This window comes from Mesoplodon bidens, assembly GCF_964165515.1.
Source record: "Mesoplodon bidens genome assembly, chromosome: 11".
Taxonomy (NCBI): Eukaryota; Metazoa; Chordata; class Mammalia; order Artiodactyla; family Ziphiidae; genus Mesoplodon; species Mesoplodon bidens.
This window is the reverse complement of record NC_138167.1, coordinates 568,380-585,952: the sequence shown is the minus strand read 5'-3', so window position 1 is coordinate 585,952 and position 17,573 is coordinate 568,380. Positions and strand designations below refer to the sequence as shown.

The 17,573-nt window shown below is 59.6% G+C and overlaps 1 protein-coding gene across 1 annotated transcript in view; it reads left to right on the top strand.

The window, feature by feature from the left end:
• Positions 1-17,573, top strand: part of CACNA1C (calcium voltage-gated channel subunit alpha1 C) — a 471,172-nt gene that overhangs the window by 414,880 nt on the left and 38,719 nt on the right. Inside the window, exons 30-31 of the mRNA XM_081249321.1 lie at positions 10,296-10,379; positions 10,841-10,924. Of these exons, the coding sequence (XP_081105447.1) occupies positions 10,296-10,379; positions 10,841-10,924 (168 nt within the window). The remainder of the gene's footprint in view (positions 1-10,295; positions 10,380-10,840; positions 10,925-17,573) is intronic.

The window sequence follows — 17,573 nt, the reverse complement described above, 5'->3', positions numbered from 1 at the left end:
GCACCTGCGAGCGTCAGCTGAGGAAGGACAGTTAGGCAGCAGGGCCGCAGGAACTGACATCAGTCCTGACATCAGGTGTCTGAGGTTGGCCTGCTGGGCTTCCTGCTGTGTCCCTTGGTCTCTGCGGTGGGTTGGCTGGTCGGTCGGTCGGTTTGTAGTTTGGCCTCGTTCTTCCGTTGTCCTCATGGCAATTGATGGTCTTGGTCTTCATTTCCGTCTGTTCTGCTCGTCACCTTATGGGAAATAAGTTGACTCAAGTAAATCCCTGCCCTGCTCCTAAAATTCACATTCTGTCTGCAGAATGGGGCAGGTGACAGGAGTGTCTTGAGCACCTAATGGCCAGAGGGAATTTCTCCCCGAGCGGGAGGACTGCCCTGGACATTTCCGATGGTCCCTGGGCCCTCTGAGACTGTGCAGGACCAAGCTGGTCAGCATGAAACGGTTTCGGATAGAATCGTCTGAGGTTAACTAAATAGCTGGACTGTCCTCCTATCATGAACAGAAATTTATCAGCAAAGACAGGAAAAAACTTTTAAGATACACTTTATGATAAGCGCTGAAAAATATCCAATGCCTCAGAATAAATCTAACCAAAAACCTCTAAGATCTTTACAGAAGATCTGTGAAATTTCACACAGAGGAGTTAAAGAAAACTCAGTAAATGGAGAAATATGTAACGTTCATGAATTGGGAAAGTCAATGTTACAAAGATGTCATTTCTCTTCAGTACAATCCCAGTTAAAACTCCAGATTGAACTTTAACCCAAGTCCCTCAGGGTCAATAGGACGACCCTGGGGCTTCCAAGGCTTCAGTCCCTCTGGGCAGCTCTGCCATGACTGTGGAGGTTCCAGGGCAGGGCCAGCCCCAGATGCTCCACAGTCAGCTCTGGGGGGTGGGGCTATCATGTGCCTGGAACTTGCTGTTGACCGTGACCCAGCGGGTGATGAAGGGAGAAGGGGCCCCAGGTTCCTGCTCAGAGAAGCAGATCAGCCCAGGGAGGTGGGAAGATTCCCGACTGCCCCTCCTCCACCCGGGGCCTCACCCGGGCCTTGGCAGGTGAGGAAGCAGGGGCAGCTGTTTCTGAGACCCTCCCATCCCCTTGGTGCTGCCCGCTCAGGGAGCGGCCACGTCAGGGGCCTGACCCCACAGGTCTCTGTGATCAAAATGCTTTTCCACTCCCTCCCTGCCGAGAACAGTCCAGAAAGCGAGTGGAACCAAAGTGGAAATGCTCATCGACCCCCTGGCCCCCAGCTCTTGGGCATAAGAGCAGCTGAAGCCTCGGGGATGGTCCTGATGCAGGAGAAACTGGGGCCCAAAGGCGTTTCAACCCAAGGGATGCATGAGGTCTCCAGACCAGTGCCAGGACTGTCTGCAGGAATAAAGATGCTCCGTGCCCACCATCTGTCTGTAAACAGCCACCCGCCTCCTGGGCACCTTGGCTCATGCAGCCGAGGCATGGATTCTTAATTTTATTTAAATTAATTCAAATATGTGTGGCCACGTGGCCGGTGGCTGCCATACTGGACCACGGGACTCTAGACACCGCTTCTCCGCAGGCCATTCGCGGGGTCTGCATCACCCCAACTGCTCTGGCTTCATGGACCCTGGTGGGTGATCTCAGGTGTGGGAGCCCTGTGGGAAGAGTAAGATGGGCTCCTGGCCCGCGTCCCCCATGTGGGTCCCCTCCTGGCCCCCCAGTCGTCCCCGGACCTCCCGGGTCCAGTAGCTGCAGATGCCGAGGCAGGCGGTTCAGTGGTCAGCACCAAGCTGTGGGGCCGGGCCAGGCTGATGTGCTCTGCCAGAAAGTCTGAGCTGAGAGTATGGATGGCCTTGGCCTTGCCGAGCACGAAGGCAGCCTTCCCCTCATTTCTGACTATGCTTATGCGTGAGGGTCCCGGCCCCTGGTGCCCCCAGAATAAAGTCTCCTCTGCCATCCTTAGGGCGGTTTTCTGTCTTGGGAAGGACTGTTGCCCGAGACACGGTACAGATTTCCGGGATGAACGGTCAAGGTAGAAAGAGTCATCACCAGCTGACTCCTTCCCTGGGCCATGGCAGAGGGACAGATGAGGGCTGGACTGGCAGAGGGGGCCAGGATGGGGAGGGGGTGTGGGTCAGGGAGCCTTCAGGGAGGCCGTCTCCAGCCAGGAAACTGCAGCCGATTCTTCCGTCTGTCCTCAGCTTTGTCCACGTCCAGAACCTTCTTTCCTTGAAGACCCAGTATCTGCTTCCACTTTAGTAACAGCCTTTCTCACATGAGCACAACCTCCAGACAGCTTGGGGCTCCCCAGGGGCACCCCTGCCCCAGCAGATGGGGAGGGGGCTTCCGAGGCTGGACCCGCTGTCTCTGGTGTTTCCTTGTCCCCGATGAGCGAGCCGCTCCCGCTCCAGGAGAGGGGCCAGGCAGGTTCCAGGAGAGGGGCCAGGCAGGTGGAGAAGCAGGGCGAGCCCCCCAGCAGGTGACCGTCTGACAAGGGAAGGGACCCGTCTGCACAGCTGAGCCCTGCCTGCCTTCCCGCTCAAGCGGGGCTCAAGTTTAGGCCATGATTTTCCTTAACGTCCAAAATCAGCTCTGCCCTCTGTCCCCCTAAAGAAGGCCAGCGGGGGCCACACCAAAGGGCAGGCTCCGTCGGGGCAGCCTGGGCAGATGGGGCGAGAGGAGCCAGGGCTGGGCTCTTCCAAGTGCCGGGAAGGCCCCGTAGGCAGGAGCCGTCGGGCTGGGGTCCTGGGAGCGAGTCCTCCCTGAGCTACTGAGAGAACATCAGGACCCTTTCCTTAGAGCCAGTAAAGGACCAGGAGATGGAGGAGAAAGTGGGGTGACGGGCAGGAAAGGATGCCAGCCAGGGCCATTCCGTCTCCTGTCTGGAAAGCTGAAACTACTAGAAACTGGCTTTGTCTTCACCAGATACTACACTGCAGCTAAAATCTGCTTTCTCTCCAGCTTTACCTCTGGATCCAGCCGTACCACTCGCCCTCATTCCTCTCCTAACAGTTTTAAGTCAGGCGGACGTTTCTGCAAGGGGCAAAGATTTTTGTGAGGCTTCATGTCTTACAAAACACAGTTTACTTCACTTCTTGCTGACCATCCCCTGCCCCCAGATCCCACCGACAGGGGAAATTCTGGAGACAGAGAAGGAAGCCCATCTCCCGCCTCAGCATCACCTCGAACGAGCCGGGAGGGCGGGTAGGGCTGTGGTCCAGACACGCCCTGTTCTTTCTGCGTCCGTTCCTCCGTAATGTGGGGAGGCTGGCTTAGCTGGGCCTGAGTGGGGTCGTGACCATCTCAGTCTGCCCAGGCTGCTAGGGCAACAAACCCTGCAGAAATCTACTTCTCAGGGTCTGGAGGCTGGGGGTCCCAGATAGGAGCACCAGCAGGGCCACGTTCAATGAAGGGGGCCCCGTCCGGCTCACAGCTGTGTCCTCGCAGGTGGAAGGGGCGAGGGAGCTCTGTGGGGTCCCCTGTTTAAGGACCCCAGTCCCGTTCCTGAGGGCTCCACCCTCATGGCCTCATCACCTCCCAGAGGCCCCCAGTACCATTCCACTGGGCGTTTGGGAAATCTGCAGGGGGCAAACCCCACGGTGTGCGGGCCGGGTCTGCCCCGGGGAGAGCGGCCCTGCTTGTCCTGAAAGAACGTTTATGGATCGTTTACTTGAGAAGCAAGTAGGTAACATTTAGCAGAAACTGGGACTCGGTGGCCGGTTAGCGGCCAAGGTTCAGTGCAGCTCAAACTACCACTAGAAATATGAATGTCTCCTTCTGTTTCCTTCCGACATGGAAAGTTCAACTCTAAGAACACCAGGAGCCACAGCAAGAATAGTCCCTTTTCAGAAACTGCACGGAAACTTAGACATGCTTTCAGGCTGGTGGGCTTCAATCCCTTTAGAACCAAAGCTCCCTTTTTGCAATAAAGACTTAGTACTACTTCCTTAGTTTTCCTTAAATAAAATTCAGAGAAAATCTAAATCTTTATGTATAGGAAACTCACACCTATACACATAATGTAAATATATATATGTCTATAATTCCTAAGTCATAATGGGAGAAGTCTGTGTTTAGTTCCCCGCACCCCCTTTACTGGCGGTCTGCAGGTACTCGATGCCAGATGGGCAGGGGGTGTTGAAGTCAATATGATCAAAAATAATCCCAGCACTCGTGGAAAGGCCCTGTGTGGGGAGAGCAGGGCAGCTGTTGCGTCTCATTATTTAATGTGGAGATGATTCACGCTGGGTGACACGGCCACAGGAGAGTCCCTGGGAGGGGATGAGGCCCCTGTACCTGTGAGCAGTGGTGCCCAGACCCGCCAGCCTGGACCTGTGGGAGGGGAGGGGGAGGGCTGCTAGCAGGGCTGAGACCCAGACGACGGTGGCAGGAACAGTCCCGGCAAGGCTGCGTGAGCTGGGCCCACCTCCCCTCCCCTGGACGCTGGCAGTCACTCTGTTTGACACAGGAGGGGCCAGGCCTGGTGACGCACCTCTGGAGCTGAGGGCAGGCGTTCTTGTTCACTCAGGGTTCTCTAAAGTGTGCGCAGGTGGAGGCTGCAGGGGTGCGGTGGGCCACGCCTCCTGGGGCTAAGGAGGGGCCGGCCCATTAGGTGGCTTGCGTCGGGAAGGGCGGGGGGCAAGGATGGGACGGTCAGGTCGGGTTTGGGGGACTCCCCCCGGGGCCTAGTCTGTGGGATGGGCCGGGAGAAGATTCCAGGTGGGCAGATGGCGCCTCGCTCCCACCAAGGCTGCCGTCCTCTGCGTCCCCTTCCCCCCTCCGGGGGGCCCCATGTCCCTTTTTTTTTTTTTTTTTTAATTAATTAATTTATTTATTTTTTTGGCTGTGTTGGGTCTTCATTTCTGTGCGAGGGCTTTCTCTAGTTGTGGCAAGTGGGGGCCACTCTTCATCGCAGTGCGTGAGCCTCTCACTGTTGCGGCCTCTCTTGTTGTGGAGCACAGGCTCCGGACGCGCAGGCTCAGCGGCCATGGCTCACGGGCCTAGCCCCTCCGCGGCATGTGGGATCTTCCCGGACCGGGGCACGAACCCGTGTCCCCTGCATTAGCAGGCAGATTCTCAACCACTGCGCCACCAGGGAAGCCCACCCCCCCATGTCCCTTTGAAGTGGGGTGCCTGCGGACGTTGCCATGTGTCAGACGGCCTTGCCCGCGCTCGAGGCATATCCCCTTGAACCCTCGTCCTGGACGATCCTGCAGCGGGGTCCTGCCATGGACCCAGGTGCCAAGTGGGATGGAGGAAACCCTCCCCAGGCCCCAAGGGAGCTCAGCCGATCCCCTGTCCCCTCACCCCCGTAGGCGGCGGCAGGTCAGGTGGGGCTCATGCCCTGCCCACACCTGTGCACTTCCAGGCACCCAGAGGCACCCGGTACATCTTGGTGAGATAAATGAATGAGGGCCTTTGACACCTTCCTGGGGAGAAAAAAGCTTAATTCCACAGAGGAAACCAGAGCAGATGTCCGCTTCGAAGTGTGCGCTCCTCTATAACTACTGGAGTGCGGCCCCCATCACCACCACCCGCCCGGGCTCTCCTTGACTCCGGCCCCTGTCTGCTGCTGCCCTTGGCCCCGCCCGCCCCCATCCCGGGCTGTCTATGCTGGGGGGCTCCAGGGCTTCTGAAGGGGCGCGTCACAGGGTGGGAGCTGCCAGGGGCCGGGGGCAGCTGTGCACCAGCCATGCTGCCCCACTAGATGCCAGTAATTTCCCTGATTACTGTTACGTCTGAATGACATCCTAATGTCATACAGTTTATATTATCTCTGTGTGGCGGCAGTTACCAATGTGACACCCAGCTGCCGGCTGCACCCACCACCTCCCACCTCCCCGTCCCACGACCCGGAACCAGGCACAGCCTCCCAGCTCACGCCAGCAGGGCCCTTACTCGGCTGGGCACCCTTCCCTGGCCAAGCACACGCCGTCTGCCCACTCCATTTTAGGCCCCGCCTCCCCCAGGTGGCCCTTTCTGCTTCCAGCAGCTCCACGTCCAGCCTCCACCCAGGGCCACCCCACCACGTCGATCTCTGGGGCCCCCTGTGTCCCTGGAAGGGAACAGTCTTGGGGCAGAGATCCGGACAAAGTCCAGTCAGCTTCCCCACCAGGAAGAGCGTCCGGTCACCTCCTCTGTGTTCCTTGCCTTCTCTCTGCTGGACCCATCAGAGGTAGACAAGGAAGCCGCGCAGGAGGGGATGGAGAAGAAAGCCAGCAATGGCAGCACAGTCCCAGGTGTGTAGACTCCTGTGGACCCCTCTCACCAGCATCCTGTTTTAAAGCTTGTGTTGACTCTGCTCTGGGCGGGGAAGGGGCTGAGAGTCCAGAATTCAGGGACCAGGGCGTGTGCCTGGACCTCCCAGCAGCAGCCCTGCTCTCGGGACCAGAGACAGGATGTGGGCCCACCTGGCAACCCACTCCTCTCCTCCCAGCCCTCCAGCCAGAGCAAAAGGGGCCTGGGTCTCCCTGGGAGGAATAGTGGTTTCTAGGAACCTGGCAGTTAACTATCTGTGTGAACCTGAGTTTGACAGAATCTAGCCAGGACAGCTTGCTTACGGTCACCAGTCTCACAGTGATGCTGGATTTCATCCGAGAATCTCAGGACAGGCAGTCCTCACTAGGATTCAAGATGAGACCCACTGAAGGGAGCTTGGGATTCTGGAACCTTCACTTTCCCCCTCCTCCTTCCGCATTCCTGAGCCTTGCCTTCCCTGCTGCTCAGTCCCACCCCCAAAGCTGACCCTGTGCGTCTGGCCTCCCTAGAAGGGGGCGGACCAGCTCCAGCAACCGTGGCAGTCGCTGGAACTCACTGGGCTTCCTACAGGTACAGGCACTTCACTTGTGTCATTCCTACCGTAACCCACAGGTCGCTGTGTCATAGGGGGAAACTGAGGCACAGAGAGATGCGGTTATCTGCTCAAGGTCACCCAGCCAGTAAGTGCCAGAGGGAGGACTCGAACCCAGACACCCTGCCTCTGCAGGTCACACCCTTAACCACTACACCGCCTCTTCCAACTCGGAACAGCTCCAGGAGTGGAGTGAATCAGGGCACAGATAATCCAAGAGAGGAAAATCCAACATTCTCGTGAAGGGGAAATGCATGGTGGGTGCTGGGGCGGCAGCGTCCTTTCCTAGTCACGTGGTGCTAAACTAGGATCGATTTGGTCCACGTCACTTCTGCCGTGGCAGCCAGTGAGTGGAGGGTCGGCGCCCTCCGGAGAAGGGATTATTCCCAGCAGGGCGCTTGCCTTTCAGCCCAGGGGGACACGCACGAGACCTCCTGAGGCTGGGGACCCACTCACCCTGCAGGGTTAGAGATGGCGAGAGAACGTCTTCCCCCCAAACGCCACCCGCCCCTGCGTGGGCAGCCCTGCCTGGCTCTGAGGGTCTGGACGTTGAGAGGTTTGGTTCACCACGTCAGGGAGAGCCCAGGGCCCCTTTCGCTAACCCTGACTCCTACCAGAGAAAGGACGCGTGACAGGTACGGCCTGGAGGTCAGCCTGATTTCGAGAAAACAAGTCTGATTTTTTTCCCATTCTGTTTCCTCCACCATACTCCCCAAACCCATGTCACCCATGGTTTCCAGCAGTCGAGGAGATGGGTGACAACAGGTGTGTGTGCGAGTGTGTGTGTGCGTGTGTGTGACGGAGAGAGGGGACACAGCTCTTGCACTGAGCACAGGGGGCAACCTTCCTCCCAGGCCCTGCCCGCTTGGGGAATTGGCCAGGTGTGTCCCTTGGCAACCTGTCGAGCCCCCTGGAGGGTGTCGGCGTGTTTCTGGGATGGGTGTGGACGGCTGGGAGGAGGCGCTGACAGCTGGATCTGAAACTGTGTTCATGGTCCAGCTTGGAGGGTTGACGGGGCAGGAAGCGGGTGGACAGGGCAGGGGGAAGCTGCCTCTTAAAGGGACCCTGTCACACACACCCCACCCCCGTGGGCCGTGTGTAAACCTCCTCCGGGCGGGAATTGGTGGGGCTCTGCGGCCAGTGGAGGCCTTGGCCCTGGGCCCACAGGACAGAGGGGCCAACCAAACGCACCAGCGGCACAGCCTGTGGAGGGCAAGGGGGTGGGTGAGGCCGGGCAACCCGGCGGAAGCCGCCGGCCGCAGAGCGCTGGGGCAGGCCTGCCCGTCCTGTGCACGGACACAGAGGAGCACAAGAGCGGGGATGACAGGCGATGCGCGGGGTGGGTGAGGGTTGCAGAGTCCCTGGGGGCCAGGCCCCTCCCGGAGCTCGCCAGCTGTTAACCTCTCGTCTGCCTCGCCTCTGCCTGCCTTCTCCCTTTCTGTCTCTCCCCTCATCCACGCTGTGGACCGAGGCCAACTCACCCATCTGTTCCAGGTCCCTCTGGTGAACGAACAGACTCCAGCCCCTTCCCCCTCCTTGAGCGCCGAGACGCCCACCGACCTCTCTCCTCCTCTCGCCCCCAGACCCGAATAACGATTTGCCACTGCGTTTTCTAGGCTGGATGCTGGGCGTCCTGGACTCTCCTCTGGTTCCGGCTTCCCTCCTTTCTCTTCCTGGACACCCCCGCCTTCCCTCCCGAAACAGCTCTACCCACAAAGACGGTTTTCCTCTCTAGAGATAGTCCCCCAGTGTTTTCCAAAACCTGATGTTAAAGCACATGCATATTTGTCGTTTGCTCGGGGTCTTCACTTTTGCCCTCAAAACCAGTGCTTTCCACGTGCCCTGTGATGCCCTGGGAGGACCCTGGAGGGGGTCGGTTCTTTCCCCGCTCACAGCACGTGACTCGAATGGGAGAGAGAAGCCTCTCGGTGCCCCCAGAGGCTCCGGGATATTCAGAAAAATACTCTGGGAAGCCAGCAAGGGTTTCAAGTGACCCTCAGCTCACCCACGCCCTGGCCAACCTCTGCTCCCCGCCGGGCTGTCCAGAGTCTCCACGGTGGCATTTCTGCTTTTTTTTTTTTGGCAGAAAGGCCTGGGAACCGAGAGGTCCCTTCCCCTGTGACCTGACCTCCACACTGAGAATAATAGTCCTGGGACAGCATGTCTTGTGATCCATCTGAGATGGGGCACGTCTAGGAAGGTGGAGGGGAGGGGTCAGGGAGCTGGAGGGAGTTGGGAAGAAATGGGAGAGCACAGCCTCCTGAGACTCAGAAATAGGGAGCGAGAGTTGGCCGCCCCAGGAGGGCCAGGGAGGGGGACCGGGGGGACTCTAAGAGGCCAGCCCGATGCTTTCTCACCTCCTCACCAACCTCAGAAGTGCATCTCCTGGAAGCCGCACCTCGTGGCTCAGAGGCTGGGGCATCCCTTGAAGAACCAAAGGGGCAGATGTCCTTTCTTACGAAAGACAGATGCCCTTGGTGCTGGGCCCTCCCCACTCCACCCCCGGCGAGGACGGCTGTGTGGCTCCCAGGGCTCCGGAACATCTGTGTGTCAGAGCATTGCTCCCTTTCCCCTGCGCTCTGAGAGGCAGTGGTCCAGACCCAAGAGCCTGCCCTCTCTTTGCAGAGAGCCTGCCCGCCCAGGACTCCAAGGACCCTCACAGGAAGGGGACAGCCCTTGGTTGACCAGTTGTCCACGAACTTTGAAACAGTCTTTGAAAAACATTCATCTGTTCCCTTCCCCAAATATGGTGTCAAACAAACAAAATCCATGTATGCAGAACAAAGGAGTGGAGTCAGCATCCTGATCGCTCCCCCTAGACACGACAGCCCCCAGACCCCCACCCAGCCTGCAGGAAAGGCTGTGAGAACCTCATTCTCGTGGGGGGTGCTTCAGCAGGACCCTGAGTCAGAATGATGGTGCTGAGCATGGCGGTGCTTCAGAGACACGCCTGCCCCAAGAGCCGGTCTAGGGTCACCTCCCATGTTACCAAACCTTGGGACTGACCTGGCCTCCATCCCCTTTCAGGGAGGAAAGCCTCTGTCCGGAGGCACCGGGCCCATCCAGGGCTGGATGCCCGTCCAGGGCTGCCACAAGGGTGACCTTGTCGTAGATGCTGCTCTGATGCCATGGTCCCCTCATTCATGAGCGTCACACGGCTCACCCCTGAGCCCAAAGGGCCTGACTGCACCTGGACCACGCCAAAGGCCGCTTGCTAATTCCCAGACCACCTCGTGAGGGCCCCCGCCCCTGTTCCCTCCCTCCCTCCCTGCAGGCAGGCCTCTGAGGAGGCGCCGGAGGCCTGGGAGGGGCTGGGGACGTAGGACACGGGCGGCGAGGGGGCTGGGTCTGGAGGGGGAGGACCCCCGCCCCGCTCGGACTCAGCAGCGACGGTGCGGCCCGCCGGCGGCGCTCGGTTCTTGTCTGTCTGACCTTGCTTTTCACTCCCGTCCTGCCGCCCCGTGTAGGGCTACTTTAGTGACCCCTGGAATGTCTTTGACTGCCTCATCGTAATTGGCAGCGTCATTGACGTCATTCTCAGTGAGACGAATGTGAGTATGATCCCGCCCAGGACGCCTCCGTGTCCCTCCCTCGTTACCTCCTCCGGTTCATTGTTTGGTTTCCTGTTTTACCCCCGCCAGTCATCATGCTTTCTCTTGCACCTGCCGCCGTCCTGGGGGACGTGAGCCCCCGCACTGTCCCCACTCTGCCGGGCCGGACAAGGGGCGGCCGGGGCTTCTCCTCCAGGAGCCCCGCCCGGCCCCCCCGCCCCGACTAACCCGGCTTCTGTCAGGCTCGGCGAGCACCAGGTGCCAGGTGTGCACCTCCAGAACTGTGGAGTGGTAAGAGGGTCCAGTATGCCCACATAACCTCTTTCTTTTCTCATTTTTTTCTCTTCTCTCCTTTCTTTCATGCTTTTTTTTTTTCATTTTCCTCTTCCTTTTGTTTTGTTTTTCTTTGTTGTTGGTTTTTTCCTCCTCTCTCCCTCCCTCGGCCCCTCTGCCCCATGCAGCACTATTTCTGTGATGCATGGAACACATTTGACGCCTTGATTGTTGTGGGTAGCATTGTTGATATAGCCATCACCGAGGTAAACGTAAGTACCGGCGTCCCGCCCTGCGACGCCGTGCCTGCCCCGCGCTCACCCCATTGCTATCCTCCCCCTCGTCGCTTCCTCCCAACTCCTTATTTCCACTAAGTTACTCTTGTTTGTTTAAATTGGTTTAAAGGATTTTCTTTCTCGTTGCCTTACTTTGAAATTTTTTCATTCCTTTTTCTTTAACGTTTGGAACGAGCTAGGCCCCCTTTCCTTCTGAGTTTTGATTGCTGCATCCTTTCCTTCCCCCTTTGCAATTGGCCTAGCATGACACACACTGTCTAGGAGGATGCAGCCCTGGGATCCCGGAGTGAGACGGTGGAAGGGTGTTTACAACCGCTGGGCAGCTGCCGGGGCAGCCCCTTCCCACCCCCAGCATCCGGGAAATGAGCTCTCCCGAGGACCACGGGTGAAGGCTCACACTGGCCGGCACTGTCAGCCCATCATATTCACGCTAAAACGGCCCCTCCACTGAGAGGTGGGGGAGAACAGCCCGCACCCCTCTTTTCTGGAGAGGGCTCCTCCACCCCCCACAACTTGCTGTGGGAGCACCTGGGCCCAGGTGAACCTGCCCCAGAGGACCAGCCTTGCCTGGCTCTCCCCTCACCACCACCACCCCGGCTCCAAGACCTCCTGCACCTGCCCCCGGGAGCTGCCCCTCCTAGACAGTCCCTGTGGCCCCTGCACACGTCTCTCTGCTCCCCGGCATGTTCAACCTTCTCCCGTTATCTATAGGCAAGCCCTCTTGCGGTTGGTCTTTAACATGTGTGGTTTAGTTTTTTGTCAGGATTTTTCCTTGGTTAAGAGACTTGGTAATGTTTGCACAAATGTTGATGCACTGAACCATTGAATAAGAGCACGGAGCAGGTGCTCTAGAGTTCTGATCTAAGGTGTCAGAAACACCCCACGGCCGCCACCGTCCCCCGTCCTTGTCCTTACCCGCCCCCTCCCCCCCGTAGTCGGCTGCCAGTCGGTTGAACTGATGTTATTTTATGTCCTGATTCCGCTGACCAGAAGTCCTGTCTGCCCCTTTCGAGCGGGTGGACGTTGGGAGGAGGCTGTTCTGCTTTCCCCGTGTCCCCCCGTCACCCTGGCCCCCTCCCTGCTCGCCCCGTAGCATAGATTCGATTGCTCCTCTGTCTCGGGGATCCCCCAGGGTCGTCTTTGTCTTGTGGGGTGTGTGTGTGTGTGTGTGTGTGTGTGCGTGTACACGTGTACGCTCCCTTGACCTCTGCCATTGAATCATTGGAGCACAAGGAAACCAAGCTCCCCACTCAGACTCCATGCCTCCCCTCCCTCGGCACTGCCCCCCCAGTGGCTGGGTGGACCCCAAGTTGTATCCCAAGGGCCGTCACGTCCCTACCTACGTGTATCCACCGGCCAGGGCCTGTGCTCGGGCCGCGGGGCCCTCGGGGGAGACCAGGGGAGGTCAGGATGAGCCTGCGTCTGGAGGGTGGGTCCCTGCCGGGAGCCGTGCCAGGGGACTTGGGGCCGACGGCAGGGACCCGCAGGAAGGTGACTGCAGGCGGCTCCCTGGGTGCAGAGGGCCCACCTCAGTCCCAGGGTCCTCTGGGGCGCGCACCGGGGGCCAGGCCCACACCATGGCTCAGCCTGCCGTTTTCTTTCAAACTACTGCTATTTTTAAAGAAAAAGACAAAGGAAAAAAATTCTAGAGTATAAAATTTCTACCCCCAAAAGTGACTGTTGGAATGGGGGGTGGTGCAGGACCCCAGGAACGGCGCGTGGAGTCACGTGCAGACCCTCCATTTGTACAGCAGTTTCCGTTTACAATTCTCCTCGGCACCCAGCTTGTGTGCCGTGAGCCTGAGCTTGACAGACGAGAGTGACCATCCCCGTTTGCCGACGCACCCGTGAGGATGGAGCGTGCCAGTGCCTTTGCTGCCCCTCGGCTGGAGCCCAGGCCTCCCGGGGCGGGGGGCCAGCGTTCTTGTCTGTTCAGTCCATGACGCCCTTTGATGAACACGTCCATCTCATAGCCTCCTCTCGCGGACTCCCGAGGGCCAGGATTTGTTCAGCCCTTGCGTTCCATAGTCTGTATCTTTAAATAACCACAGGAGGTGTTTTATTTTCTAAACGAGAAGTTATCGGCCCAGCCCCGCTTCCAGTTGGGAAGCCCCTCCAATTCCTCCCAGTATCCTTCGCCCACATGGAGATGCTCTTCCCTCTCCAGATTGAGGAGTTTGTGAAAAGTCACATGAAAGGTTGTCTGAAGATAAAAACAGGGACAGCGTGTGTGATGCAGAGCAGAGGAGGTGTCCAGAGCCCCACCACTTGGCCCCGACTGTTTCCCACTCCCTCCCACACATCCAGAAAGGACACCCGCGTCATCATCCCAGGTAGGGGCCGGAGGAGAAGGCTGGACCAGGGTCAGATCAAGTGCTTGAGTCCTGCTTCTCCCCACCCCCACCCCCCACCGATCCGAAGAGCATGATGAGTTACGGTGCTGGGTTTTGAAGCTCAACTAAGAGCATCCATTTAAAACCCGGCCGTAAACTGTGCAGCACTGCTGGGGCTTCCCTGGTGGCGCAGTGGTTGAGAGTCCACCTGCCGATACAGGGGACACGGGTTCGAGCCCTGGTCCAGGAAGATCCCACATGCCACAACTAAGCCTGTGCGTCACAACTACTGAGCCCGCGTGCCACAACTACTGAAGCCCGCACACCTAGAGCCCGTGCTCCACAACAAGAGAAGCCACCGCGATGAGAAGCCCACGCACGGCAACGAAGAGTAGCCCCCGCTCACCGCAACTAGAGAAAGCCCGCGTGCGGCAAGAAGACCCAATGCAGACAAAAATAAATAAATAAAATAAATAAATTTATTAAAAAAAAACAACTGTACAGCGCTGTTAAAGGGGAGAGACCGTGGCACCCAAGCAAAGGACGATCTTTCCAACCCCCCTGCTGACACACCAGCCAAGGACAGATGTCACAGCCCTCGTTCCCGGATACACTCGAACTCTTGGTCGACGGGTCCAGCCAGATCAAAGCAAGCTCACTGACCACTGCCCACGACTGAAGCCAAGATGGGCCTGTCCCACAAGCACGGACACGGCCCTGCACCCTGACGGTAGCCAGGATAGTGGGACAAGTTATAGGGACAACGCTTCTTCTCAGAGGCAGGACCCTCCACCGTATGGTTCTGCCTTCCGGCCATAGGCGGGTCATGGGTCTGGACCCTCGCTGGGCCAAGAGCTCAGCTCCAGGCCTCCCCGGATTTTCTAGTCTTGCTGTTGTCACAAGACCTCCTTTTGCAGACAAATGCTCCACTCCAGCCTCAGAGGCATCCCTGAGGCTCTTCACCTGTAACTCCTCATCGTTGACAATTAACCTACAGAGACCGGCTCTCCTTTCCCTCCCCGACTGCTGTGTGCATCCCAACCGCCCTCCAGATATTCCCCACGTTCAAAGTCATCTCCCCTCAAACAGCTCCGTCCTCCTGCCTCTGCCAGGCTCTGGTGCCCCGCCTTGGGAAGTGGATTCCCCAGCGACCCCAGGAACAACTGTCCCTTCCTTCCACCGTGGCTGGAGCCGGGCACCTGGGATCCATTATGGACCAAACAAAAGCCCGTCCTTGGGAGCTGGTGTCCTAAGGCTGCGAGGTGTTGGGACACAGAAAATAAGGAAATGGTGCGGTACGTGGAGAGCCGAGAAGTGCCAAGAGACGGGATCGGAGGAGCAGGGAGCCGTGGAGGCTGGTGCTGTTCTCTGTAAGACGAGCTGTACCGAGGAGGGGAGTTTGAAGAAAGCAAAGTCCTGAGGGAAGTGAGGCAATGCCCTTGCGGATCCCGGGAGAGGAGCTTTCGGGCAGGACGAGCAGGGTGCGGTGGTCAGGGAGGGGAGCAGGCTGGGGCCTTCGCCTGAGCAGGAGGAGGAGACTCTGGCACCTTTGAGAAGAGGTGTCCGTGGTCCAGGGACCCCTTTGCTGTCTGCGGGAGTCAAGGGCAAAGCCCTCCACCATTTGGAAGGTGGACGCAGCCATCCAGGTGGGAGGGGACCGAGTTGCAGCAGACGTGGTGGAAACGGTCAGGTTCTCAGTCTGCTCTGCGAGCAGGACCCACGGCCTCTCCTGACAGACTGGACGTGGGTGCCAGAGAAGGAGGGCTCCCGGGAAGCCGTGGGGTCCTGGCCGAGCAGGGGAGGATGGAGCTGGCGTTGGCGGGAGGGTGGGAGGCGAGGCCCGTCTGCACGAGGAGGATGAGGCTCGGGGGGGGCTGTGTACTCGACTGCCCAGCAGTTACATCAGGTGGACAGGCGGACGCCCGGTCTGCGGTCAGGCATGGCATCAGCAGCACAGCGATGGTATTCAAGGCCGGGACGGGTGAACAGCTGAGGGAAGAGGAGAAATGGGGGGCTGAGCAGGGCCCTCCGTGCTCGGGGCCACCTTGACCTCCAGCTCACTCTGGGAGATGCCCTTGGATCCTCCGAGGTCACCGGGGGAGACCCGGGGCCCCGCAGTCATGCTGGATTCTGCGTCCGTGGCCACAGCCCGGCCACCCCGTCCCCTCTGGACGCGCTACCTTCTCCTCCGTCTGGGCAGTCAGCATCATGTCCCCTAGGAAGCCCCCTGCTCCTCCTTTATCCCTTGAGTCTGAAATTCTGTTTTCCAGAAGGAAAACCTAGTGACGTAACCCTGTGATGTCAGTGGAAGCTCCCGGGGCGTCAGAAGTGGCCCCCGTCAGCCCACAGTTACCCGTCCACCCCCCTGCACGACTCGGAGTGCTGGGAGGCCCGGAGCCTTCATCACGGACACACGTGTCCCCAGTCGCGGATGCCACCTGGCAGACCCACCTGTGGAGTGCCCAAGAGCCGTGGCGTCAAAACTGTCACCTAGAAACTCTCCAGAGAGAAGGCCCCAGGGACCCTCAGGTGGGACAGGACGTGGCCGAGGGCCTCCGGGCAGGTTCAGCAGGTGGGGACTTGCGTGGACACAGAGAGAGCACTAGCGCAGTACGGCGGGGTGAAGTGACGCGGTCCTGGCTGGGGTCTCGTTAGGAGCTCGGCAGGGGTGGGGGGCAGCGTGCTGCCCTCGGGGGGGCACCAGGCCAGGGCCACCACACGTCGCATCCCTGGGAGGGGCCGAGCTTGCTCAGGGTTTGCCAAGGCCGCGCCGCTAACAGGTAGCGGGACCGGGATTCGAGTCCATCCCTATGGGAGAACTGACGCCTGCATTTCCGTGAGCCCTTCGGCCAAACCGCGGGCCGGCTGGCAGGGGCCCTGCACTCACAGGCCCCGCTCAGGACGCTCCCAGCCTCGGGACCCCAGGCAGGGCGGCTCAGCCTAACTTCCCCGGGCCTGAGGACCCCAGCGGATGCTCGGACGCCTGGGCCCTGGGTCAGTGGGGCTTGGAGGACAAGAGCGCAGGAAGTGTGGGGCAGCCCCCTTCCCTGCCCCCTGGATGGGAGGAGAGAGCCGGCGGAGGGGAGAAGGGGTGGGGACGAGGGGGCAGGTGGGACGGCTGGGACGTGGTTCAGCCTGGAGCATCTGGGCCTCACGTCGGGGCCTCGGGCGCTGCCCCAGGTGCTACTCACCTGGCACCTGGGGCCGGTGGTCCTTTGACCACAGACCCAGGGGCATGACTTCTAACGACCGCCCTCACTGGCTCCCCGTAAAAATAATGCAGCAGGTTTGGCTCCCACTCCGGCCTCAGGGCCTGGAGTGACTGGAAGGGAGACAGCGGCTGAGTCAGAGCCTCCTGCCACCCCGAGCCCGCACCTGGCTCCCCGCCTCCAGCACGGCAGAGAGGGGCCAGAACGGGCATCAGTGTCTAGATGACGGTGGTCCGTGTGGCCTGGGCTGCTTCTGAGGTCTATTAGTCAACACTGGTGGTGTCAGGCCAAGCCAGGTGGAGCAGCTGTGACCCTGGCCACCCTCCTGTGCCCCCTCCCCCCAACCTGTTTCCCTCTGCCGGCCCCTCCCCCGCTGCTCCAGTCCCTCCCCTTCTCAGCACCACCTCCACTGCCACGCCCCCAACAAGAAGCCACCAAGGTGCCTTGTTCACACGAGGGCAGTACTGACTCAGTACCGCCCGCCCCAAAAGAAACGCTGCCTTTAAAGGGACGAACGTAAGACTCGACCTAGAGATGGTATCTGCAGCGTGGATGTGAGTGAGGAGGGGGCCTGGCCCCCAGTTGTCCTAAAGGGTAGTTTCTCCTCTGCTTGGAAAGGAAGTTGGCCCTGAGAGGTTGAGCAGAGCCCTGCTCGCCCAGCAGTGAGCCGGGCCCCCGACCAGCCGCAGTCCAGCAGGGCGCGGGGAGCCATTTGCAGAGCCCGGGCTCTGCCTGCAGAGCGAGGGCCACATGCTGGACCGCAGGCTGCCGGGCGCAGGGTGTCCCAGAGCAGTGGCCTGCTGACCCGAAAGGCCCCTGGAACCCGTTTCTAATGGTTCTCAGCCGGCTGAGTGAGGCTGTCCGGTGTCGCGACAGCCAGGACCCGACGGGGCCCCTCTCGCCCTCTGCCTTCCGTCCTCTCGTTTTCTTTCCTTTCGTTCCTCATTCTCGTCTCTTCTGTCCTCATACAACCCTCCCCTTTCCCCTAAATCGGAGGACTGGACTGAAGGATGCTGTCAGGACACAGCATCTGGTTCAGCCAGACGGCCATCCGTCCAGGCAGCAGGTGTCACTTGTCCCCAG